This window comes from Esox lucius, chromosome 9, assembly GCF_011004845.1.
Source record: "Esox lucius isolate fEsoLuc1 chromosome 9, fEsoLuc1.pri, whole genome shotgun sequence".
In the NCBI taxonomy this organism is placed as follows: domain Eukaryota; kingdom Metazoa; phylum Chordata; class Actinopteri; order Esociformes; family Esocidae; genus Esox; species Esox lucius.
Window position 1 is genome coordinate 3918790 of NC_047577.1, and position 21417 is coordinate 3940206.

The window sequence follows — 21417 nt, forward strand, 5'->3', positions numbered from 1 at the left end:
CCTCCTTCCTCTGTGGTAAGACGCTCTTCATCTTAGACTCGTATCTCATCTTTGCACTCAGAATCTGAGGGATGAACTGCATTGCTTGAATGGACTCCTGAATGTATTTATTTTATCTCCTGTAAGATTGTTTAAAGATATTTGTAATGTTTGAATGCTGTGAATAAGTTCGATCTCAAACGCCTCTACAGCTGTTTGTAAAATAAGGGGGGTGGTTGAGCATGGGTTTTCTGGGTATTTAGTTGATCAAGACAGTCGGGATTTTCACTGGTGGTTTTGGACTTGGCTGTAAAAAATCTAGTTGAATAAAGGGCCAAATTATAAGGCTTTAGAGACCTTCATATTCACAAAATGATCATATTTCACAGGATCCTGAAAGAAGTACTAATTCATCTTTAGGAGGGGAAATATCAGGTGAGAGGTCTTTTGAGTCTCCTTGTGATTAGAATATTCCATAAGAGACACCAATTTCATAACTACTGACTGAGGAAGAACCACAGAGTCAATCGTGTTTCTGGTTTTCTTTCTTTCCCAGTGATCCGTCAACATGAGTACGGACGCAGAGATGGAAATCTACGGCAAGGCCGCCGTGTACCTCCGCAAGTCTGAGAAGGAGCGGATGGAGGCACAAGCCAAGCCCTTTGATTCAAAGAACGCCTGCTATGTTCCAGATAAGGTGGAGCTGTACCTCAAGGGTTTGGTCACTGGCAGGGCCAATGGAAAGTGCACTGTGACGGTTACAAAACCTGACGGCTCTAAGCAGGTAAGGCTAATCTGAGAAACACAATGAAAGTGAAACCAATGTTAAAGGTTATTGCTTGTATCTCTTTAGGTAATTTATTAGAGCTTACATATCAGCCCCAAGGTCTTCATGAAAGAGAAAAGCTCAGATGAAGGCATAAATGGGGTTTGAAAAGGGATTTGTCTTTTTGTAAGATCAAACTTGTAATTCATTAGCAAAGAGCATTTGGTCATACCCAGTTTGACCTCTCAGGAAGGAGTAGAGTTCAAAGAGTCAGACATCTTTGAGATGAACCCCCCGAAGTACGACAAGATTGAGGACATGGCCATGATGACCTACCTGAACGAAGCCTCTGTCCTGTATAACCTCAAAGAGCGTTATGCAGCATGGATGATCTATGTAAGAAACACACACACACAACCATGAGGAATTCACACATACAATACTAGACATTAATGAATGGCAAAATTTCACATAATATCCAGTTGAAACTGAATCGGTCTGCCAATCCCTTCATTCCCTGTGCTCCTCCTCCTCCAGACCTACTCCGGGCTCTTCTGTGCCACGGTGAACCCCTACAAGTGGCTTCCTGTGTACGACATGGAGGTTGTCAACGCCTACAGAGGGAAGAAGAGGATGGAGGCTCCACCCCACATCTTCTCCGTATCTGACAACGCCTTTCAGTTCATGCTGATTGGTACGAGCTCTAGTTGGATGGATGTACGAATAGATAGATAGATATAGATAGATAGATAGACAGACAGACAGACAGATAGACAGACACACAGATAGATAGATAGAATTATGGAAATGATCAATTCCAGGTAGATGATCAATTCCACTGCCATTGAATGAAAGGTTTTCCACAATGTAATTCATGGTGATCCTTTCAAAGAATTTCTTCTGAATGACAAGCAACATGTCTTGGGTTACAGATAAGGAGAACCAGTCAGTCCTGATTACGTAAGTTCTTCCTCTGAATTCATAATGATATAAGTGTTCATATTGCAGTCAAGTTGTTGGTCACTTATTGTGGTTAAATACATGATGTCATAATGATTTACTTATGTTGGAAAGCAGTTTGAGTTCATGTTTCTGTTTTAGTGAAGGACAGTCTTACACAACTGATCATGTAACTAAAACTGCTCTTTCTCTGTCATATTAACCAGTGGAGAATCTGGTGCAGGAAAGACTGTCAACACCAAACGTGTCATCCAGTACTTTGCCACCATCGCAGTTTCAGGTGGAGAGAAGAAGAAGGAAGCAGACCCTGGCAAAATGCAGGTAAGATGTTTTTATTTTCAGTTGGAAAATAAGTTGGCAGTGAAAAGGTTATTTCATGCTGTGAATCCTGTTTTAGGAAAAACAAACTTCACCAATTTTGGATGCACTTGTGTTTGTCTCAACCAGGGATCTCTTGAGGATCAGATCATTGCAGCCAACCCTCTGCTGGAGGCTTACGGTAATGCCAAGACCGTGAGGAACGACAACTCCTCTCGCTTTGTAAGTATGAAGATCAGGGGGTTGAAGATTTTTTCACTGGTAGCTTTCAGCAAATATAATGAGTGATTGATCTTAATTTTCCATCAAATATCAAACAAACTATAACAATGGATATCTAGCAAACTATAAAATGCAAAGGGTCTGAAATAACTGAAATTATTTATTGGACTTGATACATTTGGCAAAAAAAATAATAAAGTAAAAAATGTCAAAGTGGAAATAACACATTTTTGAATAAAGATTATTATGCATCGGCTTGATAAAATAAAAATTTGTATCAGAATAAAATGTTGGTTTACACTGAACTCTTTCTGCCCCACAATGCTTTGCTTCAGGGTAAATTCATCAGGATTCATTTCCAAGGTGGTAAACTGGCTAAAGCTGATATTGAAACCTGTGAGTTGGTTTTCATTGTGTTTGATTGCTTTCTAAATTCACACATACTGTTTCTTGGAGATCATCTAGCATAATTGTATATTTTGTTCTCTCATTTCTCTCCCTTTTTTACTGCTTACTCTACGTCACACTCACTCTCTTCTAAAATGTTTTTGCTCTCCCTAAATTTTACTTCTTTCTCTCTCAGACCTGCTGGAGAAGTCCAGAGTGACCTTCCAGCTGCCCGATGAGAGAGGCTATCACATCTTCTTCCAGATGATGACAGGCCACAAACCTGAGATCGTCGGTATGTCATAGTTAAAAACGCCAGGATATTGAGAATATCTCTGTTCTAAGAGATAACTGACAAGCCAGACTCCATTCTCCACAGAAATGTCCCTCATCACCACCAACCCCTACGACTTCCCCATGTGCAGTCAGGGTCAGATCGCTGTGAACAGCATCGACGACAAAGCAGAGCTGGACGCCACAGACGTGAGTCAAAGTTTTAACCTAACAAAATATTAAATGGTTTGGAAGCCCATGCGTACACAGTGCATTTTACCATTCCAGCTCGGTGGTAGCTGGGATTTAATCTTTTTGTGATACGTTAAATGTAAATTCGAAATGTTTGTGTCAAGCATGTGCTTCAAAGTACTCTTCATGCCCACACGGTTTATCCACACATGTGAGGCATCCAGATCCACGAGACGATGTGCCCTGAGCAACTGTACACACCTGTTTTCTGTGCTTCATCAAAGCCTGTCCTTCTCCCGCTTGTTCTAGAGAACTGTGGTGTAAATTAACATACAGCCATTCAACTTATGACTGTTGTTCCTCCTCTTCTCAAATGACAGGACGCCATTACAATCCTGGGCTTCAGTAACGAAGAGAAGGTCAGCATCTACAAGCTGACCGGAGCCGTGTTGCACCATGGTAACTTGAAATTCAAGCAGAAGCAGCGTGAGGAGCAGGCCGAGCCAGACGGCACAGAGGGTGAGTCCCAAACGTGGATATACGATGTGCAGCAGTCCCATTCCTATTGACAATCTGGAAATAAAACACCTTGGGCCAATGATGCCAAATGAAAGGCAGGCAGATCAGTCTTGGAGATCACGCTCCAATCTCCACAACATATTTCAAATGACGGACGTAAAAGAGAATCAAAACCCAAATCAGACATCAGAAACAAGTAATCTTGAGTGCATTGAGTCTGTTCTCATTGGTTCTCTCTCCAGTGGCTGATAAAATCGCCTACCTGCTGGGTCTGAACTCAGCCGAGATGCTGAAGGCTCTGTGCTACCCCAGAGTGAAGGTTGGCAATGAGTATGTCACCAAGGGACAGACTGTACCTCAGGTACGGGAGCTAAACACAATAATCAACCACCCCGTCTCCAGAAAAAGTGGTGACGCTCTGTAAAATATAAAGAAAAACAGAATGCAATGATGTGCAAATCATGTAAACACTATAGTCAATAGAATATAGTACAAAAACAAAATATCAATGTTTAAACTGAGACATTTTATTGTTTCTTGAAAAAATATATGCCCACTTTGAATTTTAATGCAAGCAGCACGTTATTTGGCCGGAGGGAGTTGGTACATTTTTGACCACCGGCGTTATATTTGGTGCAAGTCTGCATTGCTCTTTTTTTATTATTTTAATGTTTTTGCTAGACATTGTCAACATCTTATTTAATGGGGTATTGTCAATGTAGGTTAACAACGCCGTCTCAGCTCTGGCAAAGTCCATCTATGAGAGGATGTTCTTGTGGATGGTCATTCGTATCAACGAGATGTTGGACACCAAGCAGCCAAGGCAGTTCTACATCGGTGTGCTGGATATTGCCGGATTTGAGATCTTTGATGTGAGCAGAAGAACAAGAAAATATGTTATAATTTAGATGGATAGCAGTATTGTACGATGAAATAATCCCTTTTAAAATCCATCAACAGTACAACAGCATGGAACAGCTGTGCATCAACTTCACCAATGAGAAACTGCAACAGTTCTTCAACCACACCATGTTTGTCCTGGAGCAAGAGGAGTACAAGAAGGAGGGAATTGTATGGGAGTTCATTGACTTTGGCATGGACTTGGCTGCCTGTATTGAGCTCATTGAGAAGGTAAGCAGATTGTGATGATTATAATGTACCGCAAAAACAAAATGAATATGAAGGGCTGTGTAAGATATTATCACAGTGGTATAACATATCTGACTGTTTTAAACAAACAATTTCATATTTTGTGCCTCTAAATTAATATAATCCTATAGTAATCCTGTATGTAGTAACTATTGAAATTAGGACTATTGTACTAAATAATACTCTCTGTTTTTCATGAAGCCCCTGGGCATCTTCTCCATCCTTGAAGAGGAGTGCATGTTCCCCAAGTCTTCGGACACAACCTTCAAGAACAAGCTGTACGACCAGCATCTTGGCAAAACCCAGGCGTTTGAGAAGCCCAAGCCTGCCAAGGGCAAGGCAGAGGCCCACTTCTCTCTGGTGCATTACGCCGGCATTGTGGACTACAACATCACTGGCTGGCTGGAGAAGAACAAGGACCCCCTGAACGACTCAGTCTGTCAGCTGTATGGAAAGTCCTCAGTCAAACTGTTGGCTGGCCTGTACCCTGCTGCCCCACCTGAGGGTAAGAACAGTATGATCAACAGAGGAAAGCAGATTTAGTTTTGAAAATCAATTGTATTTATTATTGATATTATTAATTTACTATATTCCATTTATATTCCACTTCAATAAATATAGATAAAACCATAGCTTGTTCTGGAGCGTAGGAGTTCAGGAAGACTTTTACTTTCTAACCACATTTAGATTTCCAGGAGCACTTGGTGAGACTCGTTATCTTTCCGTTACACACTCACAAACGAAGGTCAATACTCAACAGCTTCCATCTTGTAAACATTTTCTTTTTGTTCTTATCCCCTCTGTCCCTCCGTAAATCATTAAATTGACCGTCTGCCTCCAACTGCACCCATTCAGAAGGGTGTGTTCGGGGAAATCCTTGACATTGTCTGGAAATTGCTCAAATTACACTAGCCGCATTTCAAAAATTAAATGATGCATCATTTACAACTTAAACCCATACTTTTGCTTACGTTTTTATTGCAATATCATCAGGGTTAATTACTGGGTAAGGTTACACATGAAATAAACATTACTTTGAACAATGTAATTGCAAGCATTTGTTTATATTGTGCATGAAGGCAGGGCTTCTTTGGATTTCTCATATTTAACTAATTTTATGCCTTTTATTTCCCCATTTGAACAGATACAACCAAGAAAGGAGGAAAGAAGAAGGGTGGTTCTATGCAGACTGTGTCCTCCCAGTTCAGGGTGAGATTTCAATGTATATAATCAGTCCTTTAACAGACAAACATTGAATATCTTTATTGTTCTAAGAAAATGGTTTGTAACGCCCCTACAGGAGAACTTGGGCAAGCTGATGACCAACCTGAGGAGCACTCATCCCCACTTTGTGCGCTGCCTGATCCCCAATGAGTCCAAGACTCCAGGTATCCAATGAACATTTAAATAAATATTAAGTCTTATAAGTATGGTGTCTATAAATTTAAGAAGACTAATCTTTAGCTAGTTTCCAAATATTAACAGAGACTTGGTTCATTCTTCCAGGTCTGATGGAGAACTTCCTGGTCATCCACCAGCTCAGGTGTAACGGTGTACTGGAGGGCATCAGGATCTGCAGGAAGGGCTTCCCAAGCCGAATCCTCTACGCTGACTTCAAGCAGAGGTACATGCAAACAAATGTACATGTAATGAAAGAATTAGCTTTTATGTAATACAACCAGGCTAGAACTTAGATTTGTCTTTATTCAGGTACAAAGTACTGAATGCCAGTGTCATCCCCGAGGGTCAGTTCATGGACAACAAGAAGGCTTCTGAGAAGCTGCTTGGGTCCATTGATGTGAATCATGAGGACTACAAGTTTGGTCACACCAAGGTCAGTTAAATACGCCCAGCAGAAGCAAAAATGGATAAAATCAAAAACTACAGTTAGGTCCAGAAGTATTTAGGACACTGACAAGTTTTGTTATTTAGGCTGTTTACCAAAATATATTCACGTTACAGTTAAATAATGAACATGGGCTTAAAGTTCAGTATCTCAGCTTCAATATGAGAGTATTCACATCCAAATTAACAATTACATTTGAGCTTCTAAAATAAAGGGACTCTATAAAAATGGTTGCAATTCCTAAATGTTTAATACAATATTTTTGTTCAGCTCCCTTGAATTAAAGCTGAAAGTCTGCACTTCAATTGCATCTCGGTTGTTTCTTTTCAAATCGATTGTATGGGCGTACAGAGACAAAATTATGAAACTTGTGTCAGTGTCCAAATATTTGCCTTAAATGTATTATACATTATAAACAACCATCCCATCAAACCTGTAAAGTTGTTCACGTCTTTTGATTAAACCATTTCTATGTGTCACCATCAGTATGACTTTGGTTTCATAGTTGGCCATGTCTATCTGTCTCAGGTGTTCTTCAAAGCCGGTCTTCTGGGCGTCCTGGAGGAGATGAGAGATGAGAAGCTGGCCTCTCTGGTCGGCATGCTCCAGGCTCTTAGCCGTGGATTCCTCATGAGGAGAGAGTTTTCCAAGATGATGGAGAGGAGGTGAGCACATCTGTTTTTTGTGAATCATCTGAATGTAATGTCTTTAATAAACAGACCCATTCACGTACAGTACATACTCTATATGCAGAATTCTTTTTTATGAGAAAGGACCATATGTATTATAATAGTTCATTGAAGCGACACTCTTTAGTTTTAATAAAAGCAACACTAAGATAGGGTCTGGAGAAATGTAAGCCCTCACAAAATTATAGACAGAGCTAAGAATCTAAGAAATGACCATCCAAGCTTTTACAATGCCAGGTTTTAACAAAGTGTAAAGTTATTTCTGATCTTAGAATGGAGACTGAGACATGCAACTCTATTCATTCTGTCAACCAGAGAGTCCATCTACTCCATCCAGTACAACATCCGCTCATTCATGAACGTGAAACACTGGCCATGGATGAAGTTGTACTTCAAGATCAAGCCTCTGCTGAAGAGCGCAGAGTCTGAGAAGGAGTTGGCCAACATGAAGGAGAACTTTGAGAAGATGCAGGGAGACCTAGCAAAGGCTTTGGCCAAGAAGAAGGAGTTGGAGGAGAAGATGGTGGCATTGGTTCAGGAGAAAAATGACCTGGCACTCCAAGTCGCATCTGTGAGTGTGCAACAATCCCCACAGACATACCAATACACATGTAATATTATTTACACACACAAACATCCAAACACATCAACACTAGAAACAAAGATTTTGCCCTTGTTGTAACCTCTGACTAATTATGGCCGACATTATATTTTGTTCCTTTTATTACAGGACTCTGAGAATCTAAATGATGCTGAGGAAAGGTGTGAGGGGCTCATCAAGAGTAAGATCCAGCTGGAGGCCAAACTCAAAGAGACGACCGAGAGGCTGGAGGATGAGGAGGAGATGAATGCCGAGTTGACTGCCAAGAAGAGGAAGCTGGAGGACGAATGTTCTGAGCTGAAGAAGGACATTGATGACCTGGAGCTCACCCTGGCCAAAGTGGAGAAGGAGAAGCACGCCACTGAAAACAAGGTATTGTCTCAGAAGAGACTATCTATCCAAACAATCCAAACAAGAATTAAGTCGAAACATAGCTAAACAGAAAAAAACGTCGGTTGAGTTGGGTGCATAGAAATGCATTGCAAAGAATGAAGCTCATTCATTGTAGGTCATTCCTTTACAACTTCCATGACTGGCAATGTAAACTGTCATCTAAGAACATATGAAATAAGACACCTTTTAGACACTTTTTAACTTCCCTATGGTCAGGTGAAAAACCTGACAGAGGAGATGTCGTCTGTAGAAGAAAGTGTAGCCAAGCTGACCAAGGAGAAGAAAGCCCTCCAAGAGGCCCACCAGCAGACCCTGGATGACCTGCAGGCAGAGGAGGACAAAGTCAACACTCTGACCAAGGCCAAGACCAAGCTGGAACAGCAAGTGGACGACGTGAGTGGAGATGGACATTTTGGTTTTGATGGTATGAAAGATGATATTACCTTCAGTTGTTGAGTTCTCAACAATTAGTGTTTTTTTATTTTATAGCTTGAGGGTTCTCTGGAGCAAGAGAAGAAGCTCCGTATGGACCTTGAGAGAGCCAAGAGAAAGTTGGAGGGAGATCTGAAACTGGCCCAGGAGTCCATAATGGACCTGGAGAATGACAAGCAGCAGTCTGACGAGAAGATAAAGAAGTAAATACTAACAAATGACCTCAATATTAACTGACATGTTGATTGAAATAACGATTGTTCCTCACTAATTCAAGTAACGGTAAATTAGCATTTACCTGTGACAGACAAGTTAATAGCTTGGTACATCGCATTAACGCTATCATTCTAAAACCAACACTGCACCCAACCAATTTGTGTTTCTTAGGAAGGAGTTTGAGACAAGCCAGCTCCTCAGCAAGATTGAGGATGAGCAGTCTATGGGAGCTCAGCTGCAGAAGAAGATCAAGGAACTTCAGGTAGAGTACAGAACCTGTAGGACAAGAAAATAAACGCATGAATCATTTCTTAGAAAAGGCAAAAAAAAACATACACATTTTCCATAGTGGCTCAATAGGTTGGAAGACTGACTTTTCGCTTCTTCTTTGAATATGCTGTAAAGGACATGATTATGAAAGACTACACATTTTTTTTTTACATAACTGCCATTTTATTATCAAATAATTGTACAATTATAATTTTCTGGGTTTGATTGTTTCAACTTTGTTGTCATATAGCTCTGAATACTGGCTTTGTATCATTACCAGAAGATTTCCCCATTGTATTCGGTTGTTTGATTTTGTGTTGTAGGCCCGTATTGAGGAGCTGGAGGAGGAGATTGAGGCTGAGCGTGCAGCCAGGGCCAAGGTTGAGAAGCAGAGGGCCGATCTCTCCAGGGAACTCGAGGAGATCAGTGAGAGGCTGGAAGAGGCCGGAGGCGCCACTGCTGCTCAGATTGAGATGAACAAGAAGCGCGAGGCTGAGTTCCAGAAGCTGCGTCGTGATCTTGAAGAGTCCACCCTGCAACATGAGGCCACAGCCGCTGCTCTGCGCAAGAAGCAGGCCGACAGCGTGGCTGAACTCGGGGAGCAGATCGACAACCTGCAGCGTGTCAAGCAGAAGCTGGAGAAGGAGAAGAGCGAGTACAAGATGGAGATCGATGACCTCTCCAGCAACATGGAGGCAGTCGCCAAGGCAAAGGTGAGTAGTGATGTTTGGACAAGCAGATTTGAAAAGGGAAAATTAGATTACCATTTAAGTTAATTTAACTTGACGGGAGTGTCAAACATAATGTAATGATGGAAAATGTTTCCCTATCAGGGCAATCTGGAGAAGATGTGCCGTACTCTTGAGGACCAGCTGAGCGAACTGAAGTCCAAAAATGATGAGAATGTTCGCCAAGTCAATGACATCAGTGCACAGAGGGCCAGACTCCTGACAGAAAATGGTAACATACCAATAGATATGATAGTCATGTATAATTAACAAAACAAACCATGTTTTCAACCGTTTCCACATTATTTCAAACTTACATGACAGATTCTCCATTAACATTATGTCTCTATGTTCTTCCAGGTGATATGTATAATGAAGTACAAATCAATGTTTTTCATTTGGAAGAACAACATTTTCTACATTATGTAAATCTTACATGACAGATTCTCTATTAACATATTGTCCCTCCAGGTGAGTTTGGCCGCCAGCTGGAGGAGAAGGAAGCCTTGGTGTCTCAGCTGACCAGAGGCAAACAGGCTTTCACCCAGCAGGTGGAGGAGCTGAAGAGACATATTGAGGAGGAGGTCAAGGTGAGGGATCCATAAAGGAACTCCTGCCGACCAGAGATTAAAGTCTTAACACAAAGACCTCTACTGGAATAAATTTGATTTCATCTATATCTTTCTCACAGGCTAAAAATGCATTGGCTCATGGTGTCCAGTCCGCTCGTCATGACTGTGACCTCCTGAGGGAGCAGTTTGAGGAGGAGCAGGAGGCCAAGGCAGAGCTGCAGCGTGGCATGTCCAAGGCCAACAGTGAGGTGGCTCAGTGGAGGACCAAGTATGAAACTGATGCCATCCAGCGTACAGAGGAGCTGGAGGAGTCCAAGTGAGTCATTAAACTAAAATATAGAGGTTGGTAGGGTTCAGGAAGCTCTGGGAAAATGTTACATTAAGATGTTTTGAAACACACCATAACACCTTTGATGCCCAACAGGAAGAAGCTGGCCCAACGTCTACAGGAGGCTGAGGAGGCCATTGAAGCGACCAACTCCAAGTGCGCCTCCCTGGAGAAGACCAAGCAGAGACTGCAGGGAGAGGTGGAGGACCTCATGATTGATGTGGAGAGAGCCAACGCAATGGCCGCCAACCTTGACAAGAAGCAGAGGAACTTTGACAAGGTGAAAATGAACTAACCTCACCCAAGGGGCAAAAATTGTCTGCTATATCAATAACTGATTTAAAACCCCTCATTAATGATAAATTCCATGGATTTCCAGGTTCTGGCAGAGTGGAAACAGAAGTATGAGGAGGGGCAGGCTGAACTGGAAGGAGCTCAGAAGGAGGCGCGCTCCATGAGCACTGAATTATTCAAGATGAAGAACTCCTACGAGGAGGCCCTGGATCATCTGGAGACTCTGAAGAGAGAGAACAAGAACCTGCAACGTGAGCATTTGACCGAAATCATGTTTGACTAGTGTTCTGAAAACATTTCATCATCAAAATGACCTCAGAAGGTTGACATGCTTTAAAACATTATAGAAATGTTGTTTTAAAAGTAATTGTTAGATTTGAAAGATTGCATGATGGACTGTTAGTTAACAGGGTAACGTAAAGGTAACGGACCAGGGGAAGATCCAAATGCAGATTGTTTATTGAGTGCAAGACGTCTAACAGGGTGAACGCGGTCAGAACAGGACTGGATGAAGACCATGACTACATGTAAAACTGCAGAAAACAAAAGACACAACAAACCAAACACTAGGCGAAACAAGAAAGACAACAGGAAAACCCTGGGACGACAGGTAGCGCACTAGGCAAGAACTTCAAACGAGCTTAGACACGGCTAGCACCGACGGCAAGACTGACATACAATAACTCACAAAACACTGACATAAACACAGGGCTTACAAACACAGCCTAATCAGAACAAGGACTAACAGGTGTGACGACTGACACAACAGGGACAGGTGAAATTCATGGACAAGGAAAACCAACATAGAGATAACAGAGTACACCAGTGGCCAGAAAGCCACACAAGACATGAGACCGAACGTTACAGCATCAGCATTGTCCACTGTAAATCTGCCCAATCCACACTGCTCCATTGTTTGTTTGTGTTTCTGCAGAGGAGATCTCTGACCTGACTGAGCAGCTAGGAGAGACTGGCAAGAGCATCCATGAGTTGGAGAAGGCCAAGAAGACAGTGGAGACAGAGAAGATTGAGATCCAGACCGCCCTAGAGGAGGCTGAGGTATAGACTAGATCTATTTGGCAAGAAAAGCAATGGAACACTCATTGTTGAACAATGCTCCATTAATTGATGTTTTTTGTAGTCCTTGAACTACACAAATCGAAACACACATTCACCGGACTGCCTCTCTTCGTCCAGGGGACACTGGAACATGAGGAATCCAAGATTCTGCGTGTGCAGCTGGAGCTGAACCAGGTCAAGGGTGAGATGGACAGGAAGATCGCAGAGAAGGATGAGGAGATGGAACAGATCAAGAGGAACAGCCAGAGGGTGCTGGACTCCATGCAGAGTACCCTGGACTCTGAGGTCAGGAGCAGGAATGATGCCCTGAGGGTGAAGAAGAAGATGGAGGGAGACCTGAATGAGATGGAGATCCAGCTGAGCCACGCCAACAGGCAGGCCGCTGAGGCCACCAAGCAGCTGAGGAACGTCCAGGGACAGCTCAAGGTAAAAGGACTGGGACAACTGCCTCTTGAACCTGAAAATGGGAAAGGATGTTGTTTTTGAATCTGATGAGAACAGCCCGAGGAATTATAAAAGGAACTAATACAAAAAGTCCTGTCAATGGTCCAATCACACTTGTGCAAGTCCTAATGAACTCCTGTGTCATTGTGAATCACCACAGGATGCCCAACTGCACCTTGATGATGCTGTCCGCGCCGCAGATGACATGAAGGAGCAGGTAGCCATGGTGGAGCGTAGAAACGGCCTGATGGTGGCTGAAATCGAAGAGCTGAGGGTTGCTCTGGAGCAGACAGAGAGGGGACGCAAAGTGGCAGAGACTGAGCTGGTCGACGCCAGCGAGCGTGTTGGACTGTTACACTCCCAGGTACCGATCAAAAGCTATTTCTTGTTTAGCTCAATCAAGTTTTCTGTTTACACACGTCTGATGTTTCATAATGCATTGTTGACAGTGCAGTTCTGTGACTTGTGGGAACTTTCCACCTTCAGAACACAAGCCTCCTGAACACCAAGAAGAAGCTGGAATCTGACCTGGTACAGGTCCAGGGAGAGGTGGACGACATTGTCCAGGAAGCCAGGAATGCAGAGGAGAAGGCCAAGAAGGCCATCACTGATGTGAGTCTTTGAAATACATCCACTTGATTTTTCCCCCAAAGGCCAATAGTAGCTGGTTATCCGCAATGAATATCTAGAAGGAAGGATATGATTGATGCCAATTGGTGTATGAATTAAACAAATTACAATTCCAGGCAGCCATGATGGCTGAGGAGCTGAAGAAGGAGCAGGACACCAGCTCTCACCTGGAGAGGATGAAGAAGAACCTGGAGGTCACAGTCAAGGACCTGCAGCATCGTCTGGATGAGGCTGAGAATCTGGCCATGAAGGGAGGCAAGAAGCAGCTCCAGAAACTGGAGTCCAGGGTGAGTGACCAGCTGGGGGAAAATGGAGGACTGAAAGACCTGAAAGCCTGGAGATGTATTTAAACACAAGCACTGTGTAATAACTTCACTCAATAAACAACCTATATAATGAAAAGTTATTTAAAATTACAGAGTTCTTCAGAAAACATTTTAAAAGTAGCAGGAACAAATGTTAGTTTTTCATTCCACTGAAATGTAAAATTACAGGAAATTACATCAACTGCCACTTTATGACTGAGTAGATGAGTAGAAGTTATTTTACAAAAAATATTGCATCCAATTTCACAAGTGTTAATTTGTGGCTATGTTTTTTTCTTCCACACAGGTGCGTGAGTTGGAGACTGAGGTTGAAGCCGAGCAGAGAAGAGGTGTCGACGCCATCAAGGGAGTCCGAAAATATGAGCGCAGAGTCAAGGAGCTGACTTACCAGGTATGAAAAAGTTCCTTCTTCACACTAGCATGCGCAGTTTTCTGTGTAAATAAAAGGGTTTATTGATTCTTTGATCTTCTCCCAAAGACTGAGGAGGACAAGAAGAACGTTGCCAGACTTCAGGACCTGGTAGACAAGCTGCAGTTGAAAGTGAAGGCCTACAAGAGACAGGCTGAGGAAGCGGTGAGTCACAGATTATTTCAATTCTCAGAAAGCGTACATTTGAATGCACATTTTTCCCCTTAGTAGAATTCTGCCCATGCTTACGTATCGCTAATTTATGGGAGAGAGGATGGAAGGTTAATTAGCTGTGCCAAAGGTGGGTGCAACTTTGTACCACTTACCCAATTCCAAACTTTGCCTTCTTATTCATCATCTAACCCCATATATAATTGGTTGACCTAAATCTGTCAATTATCTGGCAATAATAATTTTGAAATACCTTAATTGATTAATTTGCTACCTGAGGTTTCAAACTCGGAAAATGCTGACGTTGCTCTCCGGCTCTCTCGTCCCGCCGCAGGAGGAAGCAGCCAATCAGCACATGTCTAAGTTCAGGAAGGTGCAGCACGAGCTGGAGGAGGCAGAGGAGCGTGCTGACATCGCTGAGACTCAGGTCAACAAGCTCCGAGCCAAGACCCGCGACTCTGGAAAGGTACAGGACTGCTGCCAAACCTACAGCTGACTCATGTTCAGAATGTGATCACAATGGTGACTTTTTCTACTCAGTTAGGGGTTTTAAGGTTATCTTAGTTTACTATATGAAGTTTTTAGCATTATTCCTCATAAAAAAAATGTCTCACTTTGTTGTTACAGGGAAAAGAAGCTGCTGAATGAAAAAGGGAAGCATTTGTCTGTGTTGCATAAAATATGGAATTGTTTTGCATTGATTAAACGTGTTGGCCAACATTCACTTCCTTTCAGACTGTGGAATTTTTGCTAGGCAAAACATACATCTATAGATATCTACAGGGTATTCAGAAAGTATTCAGACCCCTTTCCATTTTCCACATTTGGTTCCAGGTTTAGTCTAAAATTGGTCAAATTGTTTCTTTTCCCTAATCAATCAATACATTATACCCCATAAATGACTACGCAAAACCATGTTTCTAAGTCAAATAAAAAATGTAAACCGAAATCTCACATTTACATTGATCTATGTGCTCCGGTATGCAGATGCTTTGCTATGACACTCAAAATGTAACTAAAAAAAACTTGACTGGAGTCCACCTGTGGTAAATTCAATTGATTGGACATGATTTGGGAAGCCATATACCTGTCTATATGAAGTCCACAGGTGAAAGACCGGATTCTGGGGAAGGGAACCAAATAATTTCTGTAACATTGAAGGTCCCTAAGAACACAGTGGCCGCCATCATTCTCAAATGGAAGGTTGGAACCACCAACACTCTTCCTAGTGTTGGCCCTACTAAGTTAATCAACAAGAAGTAACTGGGTCAGGGAGCTGACCAAAAACCTAGTGGTCACTAAGAGATTCAGGGTTCCTTGGCAGAGATGGGACTACCTGCCAGAAAGATGATAATCTCTGCAGCACTCCATCAATTAAGTCTTTATGGTGGAGTGGCTAGACCGAAGCGACTCCTTAGTAAAAGGTATGTGACATCTGCCGCAAGCACCCTGAGAGCATTAGGAAAGATTCCCAGGTCAGATTAGCTCAAAATCTAAGTATTTGGCCTTAATGCCAAGCACAACAACTGGTGAAGACAAGGTACATCTCATCACCTGGCTTTTACAATGCGTACAAGTTCCTAATCTTTCTGCAAGACAACAACCCAAAGCACACAGATATGACAACACTGAAGTGGCTTTTTGACCAGTCTATGAATGTCATTGAGTGGCTCACCCAAAGTCCAGAACAGATCTCTATTCAACATCTGTGAGAAGGATTTAAGATTATAGTTCAACCTGACAGAGCTTTGCAAAGAAAATGAGAAAAACTGCCAAAATGCAGGTGTGCAAAGCTTTTAGGGGCATACCCAAGATGCCAAGCTGTTATTGCTGCCAAAGTTTGCTTCTAAAAAGTACTGAATAAAGTGTTTGAATACATATGTACAATAAATTGCCACATTTCTAAAAAAGTGTTTTAGCTAAGTCTGTAACCCAACATAATGGGGAGAAAGTGACACTGTAATGGCACTGTATGTGTAGAATCTAAGTACAATTACTATTGTACTTCATAATCTGTAAATACAATTACTATTGTACCTCATAATCTGTAAGTACAAGTACTATCATACCTCAATCAGGCATAAAATTCCAAGTTTGAAAGCGCTTTTGCTGAATTCATCAGTAAATAAATGAGTTCTTGAGCCACCTATTTCAGATATTTCATAATGATTATCTACAAAAGGGATATAACTAGACAAAGTTGAGCTGTAACATTCTGTTTATTTTATCATTTATTTATGGCAGGGGTCAGATTAATGGCAATGGTTTCAAATCAGCAGTCTGAACATACTGTCATTTTCTCTCTAAACATAACCAACCTCAACTGAGTCAACCATGTCATCCTCCACTGCTTTTAAGACTGCCTGTCTATCTTATAGTATGCTGCCAAATTAGAATTATTTACTGGATGCTGAGTGCCTATGTTTGTACATCACGCTCTGGAGATTCCTTACTTTCTCAAACATCTCCTGCCTTGTGAATACCATTTTACACCTAGTTTCGAAACAATGTTCTTTGAAATAATTACAGGAATCAAACTGAACGTATTAAAACAGATTTTGTGTGAGGTTTCAAGAAAGATCTTTGGCCAAAATTCCAGGTGATAAACTTCAGAGGTGATAAAGTTCTGAAAATGATTGGAAATGAAGACCAGAGGTAAAATAAGTCATCACTTTATTAATAAAACTAAAATAGTGGTTAAAATTAAATAAAATGTTTCACATTCTGTTGGGTTATAAATTGTGATTACACTTCCAGCTTTTAGTGTAAAGCAGATTACAGATTTTTCTCTAGGATTTTGTCCATTTAAAGTATTTGGTCACCAATCTCAACCTGTGATCCCTTTGAGTATGTCGTTCAGTTACTCATACGTGTCTCTATAAGCAGAACAACAAATCTGTCCTGAAAATGTTTAAAAATGGACAATAATCTTCTATTTAGAGCTAGAATCTACCTGAGACAATATTGCAGGAAGTTCATGTGCTTTCTTATGTTTCAACAGTCCTACTAAATATGTGAACCTCTCCCGGCATATGTCACATTGGTAAGGCTTCTCTCCGGTGTGGATACGCTTGTGTACAGCAAGTGCGTCAGTTCGGGAAAAAGACTTTCCACATTGATCACAGGCGTAAGGCTTCTCTCCAGTATGAGTTCTCTTGTGTGCAGCCAGGTTCTGTGACTGACTGAAGCTCTTTCCGCAGACTGAGCAAGGATAAGGTTTCTCCCCGGTGTGTGTTCGCTGGTGATTAACCAGGGTATGGAATTCAGTAAACCTCCTCCCACACTGATCACAGACATAAGGCATTTCGCCAGTATGCACACGTAGGTGGGTTCTTAAACTATGGCTGAAAGTGAAGCTCTTACTACAGTATGTGCAATGGTATGACTTTGCATCTCTGTGTATTTTCATGTGAGTTCTGAAGTTGCCTGGATGGTGAAACGTCTTCCCGCACCTGTCACAGACAATTAACTTCTCTTTACTGTGTCTTTTCTGGTGATCCTTCAAGTATACCGGATGAGAGAAACATTTCCCACACTCAGAGCAGCTGTATGGTCTCTCTCCCTGGTTGTGTGTCAGCTGATGAAACCTAAGATTACCTTTGTTAGTAAAACCTGCATCACATTCAGTGCAACGGAAAGGCCTTTCCGCAGCAGGCTTGTGTTTAAGCTCATGGGCTTTTAAGGAGCTAGGGTGAATGAACTTTGCCCCACAGTCAGAACATTGGAATGGTTTCTCTTGAGTGTGCATCTTTAAATGACATTTAAAGGCTGCTAAAACAGAAAACTTTTTCTCGCAGTAGGAGCACTCATGAAGACTTTCTGCGGCAGGCATGTGTGTTTTCTCATGTACTTTAAGAGAGGACTTTCGTGCAAAACATTTATCACAGGCAGAGCAGGGGTGAAGTTTTTCTCTAGTGTGTGTTTTCTGGTGCATTTTAAGATTACCTTTTTGATTGAAAGATTTCCCACATTGCGAGCAGCAGTAAGGTTTCTCTCCTGTATGCATTCTCTGGTGAATTTTCAGTTGCACATGACGAGTAAAACTCTTTTCACATTGAGTGCAGCAATGGTCAGTTGCCCGTCCTTTAGGTCTCTGCAGTTGTTTATCAGTTTGTTTGGATTTGGAGAGACTGGTGTCTGGGGCATCAGCATTTTGCTGCTGTTGCTGAAGGTTCTCAGACATTCCACATTGGCCACGTCGCTCTCCTGTGTTGAAGAGACAAATGATGAACGTTTGTCCCAGAGAAAAAGGATTATAATTTTAGCGAACTACATGATCTCACAAGGCTTATCCAATATTTATGGACCAAAGAAAGCTCAGCAGTTCATCTACTAGTATTTCTGTAGATTTCATACACCACATTTCTTTTAATCAGCCCTGTAAAGATTATGCTTTGCTGCCTTCAATCAAACTTTACTTGGGTGAATACAAGACCCATTTCAACCCACCAATCTTGGAGACCCAGAGATATTTATGACGATGTCAGGGTAAAACAAAGCCACTTTTCAGTGGCTTATTACTCGCTTCACTTCAGTTCAAATTACTCATGCAAGTCCTGGTTAGTCAATGTGCTTAAATGGCTATTAACAAATATTATGACATCGAGACTTGTTCTCTTTCATTTCCTTTTATCTATTTTCTTTAATGAATTATAGTCAAAAGAAAAAAATGAAAGTCATGATTTAAAATGAAAATGCTTAAAGGTTTAAAATATTTTTTTGGCCAAACTAATAACCTGAGGAAACTGTGTTCATCAGTACATACTTGGACTAGTCGTACCTCCGTCCGGTGCCTCGCCCGCTACTTCAGTTTTTCCAGTCAACCTCAGGGATCCAGACGGCCCCTCTGGCCCAGGCATTGGGCCCCTAGCAGGAGTGGTAAGATGAATGGGCCCAACCTCGCTCTTCTCCCTCTGCTCTGGTCTGTGGCCTTCTGGAGCTGGGTCTGCCTCCAGCACGTTGCCGAGCAACACATCTCCATCCACATCCGCAGCATCGTTGTCGGGTTGGTTGGGACCCGCAGGCTCTTCCTCCTGTATCCTTCTGATGTCCTCTTTCAGCTGAAGTAACCAAGACAACTCCCGCTCCTCAGATGCCACTGAATCCACTTTTTCCCAAAACGCTTCCAGGACTATGCGCCGCAGTGAGCGCCGGCTGTCTTTTCCTACATCTTCGCCAGCTATTTCACTACATTCACACAGGTGGTGTAAGTTGTCCTCAGTTAGAGAAAATAAACTCTTCTCAATTTCATCCGACAAAGTTTTCCTTCCTCTACTCATTGTCGTGCTGTTGTGACAACAGAGGCAAGGCAGTTAATGGCAAAACAGTCCGGCATTAAAAGGCCTTTACTGAAAAATGAGAGAGTAAAACACAGTGATTGCATCTTCTTTCCAAAATGGTTTATTGCATTCCTTTTAGTCCTAAAAACTGGTTAAGAATATTTCATCATGTCTGAAATTAAATACACATTTTGATATTTTTATGAATAGGTTCTGTATGCAAAAATAATATGCAAACACCCATCTATTTGATGCCTCACAGACTGATGCTGAAGAAACTCCACCCATTCCTCTGCATCCGCCACTCCAATTTAAATATCACCACAAACCTAAGCCGAAGGCAGCTAATTTGATTGGAAAAATAACTAACCAGCTAAGTAGCTTAGCTCCACGTGAGAGTAGTGAAAGAAACATTTCTAGATTCAAACCCACAACGCAAGTCATATTGCCAGTCGAGGTAGTGTCTATAACACGGCTAAACCACCCTAGATCACAGCGGTAAATGTCTCTTTGGAAAATATGTCAGGTTCTTCTTTCTGCAGTAAGCTTTTGCACCATTGCCATTTTAATTTGATCGGCTGATGCAGGAGAACTGACCGAGTTATTTAAGACCCGGGTGAGTTGCACAAACATCAGCCTGTGAGGCAGCATCGCTTCCCAGGAGAAATCTTGGGTATCTCTGTGACTAGTGAAATAAAAGGAGATCTGCAGATGGTTGTCATTTCATGGGAACGGACACGTGATGGGCATTCCAATTATTTTCCTTAAGCAAGGTCACATTGCTACGTTCACCTGAAAGTGTCGAGTGATCGGTCTCCCAAACGGCAAATAAAAATGCTTAAAATTAATATTAGAGTGAGATGGAAAACGTGCTTATCTCCGAAGTAGGCTACGATTGTTAGTACCGTAATTGCACGTGACATTTTAACAGACCTCGGATTTGACGACATGGACAATAATCATTGGAATGTGGCCAACATAATGTAAATAATCCTTCACAGAGAATCAGCAATAATCAATGGGATTCACTTTACTCGGTTAAGTATGTCATCTTTTGATTTTAGAGAATCAAAATAAAATACCAAAGAGGTCTGGTTCCCAATAGAGCGTTATGTCTCCATAAGAAAAGCTAACAAGTTACTTTAGTAACATAATATAAACACAACGACGATTTTAATGAAGCAAAAACTGCCCTGTTCTTTACCCAGTGCTACATCTATCGAGAGAATTCAACTACGCAGAATGGGAGAACGTACATTGCTATAGGAAGGAGATTACACTACAGCCCCGGTAACGTTACTGAAGCTAGTGTTAGCTAGCCTTTTACAGATTTGCTTCATTTAAACAATCATTTTCAGGTGACGGTAACCAGGTCTGCATCAATTTACAAACGAAGTTATTAAAATTAACAATTAATATCCCTAAATATCATACTATAAATATTGCAAATTAACTTACCAAATACATTGTAGCTAGCCAGCTAAAAGGCTAACATTAGCCAAATCGGGGAAAAAGTTATCTTGAACTTGATGTTCCTTAGAATATGGTGTACGCTATATTTTTGTTAGAAATTTGATAACAACGCTATTTGAAGTTAAATGTTGGTTCTCTTCATTACCACTCGTTACCACCTCCTGTACCCACGTCTAAAAAGGCACTTCCGGGTCACGTAATTTCAGAATATTTCTAAAATAACAGTGGCCGAAATAATAATTGCACGTATTGCTGGCTTTCTACTCCGCCCAAACACACAACAACAGTGAAAATCACTGTGTATGGAATGGATGACATTCTGCCACCTGTCAGTTAGCTTTCTACTTCAGACTTACAAAAACTGTAGTTCCGGGTCACGGGAAAATATAACTTCCACGCACAATAAAAAAGTACGAATAGTGTTTGTTAATAATATATTTAATATAAGTATAAATATTAGCTATAACTGTC

The 21417-nt window shown here is 41.6% G+C and overlaps 2 protein-coding genes and 1 long non-coding RNA gene across 8 annotated transcripts; 1 reads left to right on the forward strand and 2 right to left on the reverse strand.

Annotated features, from left to right (window-relative positions):
* Window positions 1–535: 535 nt before the first annotated feature.
* On the forward strand, window positions 536–14842 carry LOC117592719 (myosin heavy chain, fast skeletal muscle-like). Its single transcript, XM_020049559.3, has 39 exons — window positions 536–763; window positions 995–1141; window positions 1283–1439; window positions 1678–1705; window positions 1912–2026; window positions 2153–2245; window positions 2581–2641; window positions 2829–2927; window positions 3012–3115; window positions 3478–3616; window positions 3859–3977; window positions 4339–4488; window positions 4577–4747; window positions 4967–5270; window positions 5910–5974; window positions 6066–6153; window positions 6272–6389; window positions 6476–6599; window positions 7140–7276; window positions 7616–7871; window positions 8031–8273; window positions 8511–8687; window positions 8784–8929; window positions 9114–9204; window positions 9536–9925; window positions 10046–10172; window positions 10412–10530; window positions 10632–10828; window positions 10937–11120; window positions 11220–11385; window positions 12069–12193; window positions 12332–12640; window positions 12819–13022; window positions 13145–13270; window positions 13405–13575; window positions 13901–14005; window positions 14093–14188; window positions 14529–14660; window positions 14822–14842. Exons 1-39 carry the CDS (start codon window positions 548–550, stop codon window positions 14840–14842), a joined length of 5820 nt encoding a protein of 1939 aa, XP_019905118.2. The 5' UTR covers window positions 536–547.
* Window positions 6450–10545, reverse strand: LOC117594935. The gene is made up of 2 exons (XR_004576211.1): window positions 9490–10545; window positions 6450–9218 (listed from the first exon to the last, which is right to left on the reverse strand). It is a non-coding gene; the product is annotated as an uncharacterized LOC117594935 (long non-coding RNA).
* LOC105027476 (zinc finger protein 2-like) lies at window positions 13488–21278 on the reverse strand. Of its 6 annotated transcripts, none has more exons than XM_034294536.1 (4): window positions 20932–21272; window positions 18960–19542; window positions 18140–18400; window positions 13488–14046 (listed from the first exon to the last, which is right to left on the reverse strand). In XM_034294536.1, the coding sequence occupies exons 2-4, from the start codon at window positions 19471–19473 to the stop codon at window positions 14030–14032; spliced, it is 792 nt and encodes a 263-aa protein (XP_034150427.1). In that variant the 5' UTR covers window positions 19474–19542; window positions 20932–21272; the 3' UTR covers window positions 13488–14029. The 6 variants fall into 6 exon arrangements, with proteins under 6 accessions (XP_034150427.1, XP_010897898.1, XP_010897895.2 ...); XM_010899596.5 differs by lacking the exon at window positions 13488–14046 and adding an exon at window positions 14693–16820 and having other exon boundaries at window positions 20932–21274; XM_020049569.3 differs by lacking the exon at window positions 13488–14046 and adding an exon at window positions 17395–17781 and having other exon boundaries at window positions 20932–21273.
* Between the last annotated feature and the right edge of the window lie 139 nt (window positions 21279–21417).

Bases quoted from the DNA above. Each gene is read 5' to 3' on its own strand.
- LOC117592719 (XM_020049559.3), top strand. From the start codon at position 548: ATGAGTACGGACGCAGAGATGGAAATCTACGGCAAGGCCGCCGTGTAC. The intron at 12,194-12,331 runs GTATAGACTAGA...CTCTTCGTCCAG, and splicing joins CCGCCCTAGAGGAGGCTGAG to GGGACACTGGAACATGAGGA. The intron at 12,641-12,818 runs GTAAAAGGACTG...GAATCACCACAG, and splicing joins ACGTCCAGGGACAGCTCAAG to GATGCCCAACTGCACCTTGA.
- LOC105027476 (XM_010899593.5), bottom strand. From the start codon at position 19,473: ATGAGTAGAGGAAGGAAAACTTTGTCGGATGAAATTGAGAAGAGTTTA. The intron at 18,401-18,959 runs GTATGTACTGAT...TCTTCAACACAG, and splicing joins CGGAGGTACGACTAGTCCAA to GAGAGCGACGTGGCCAATGT.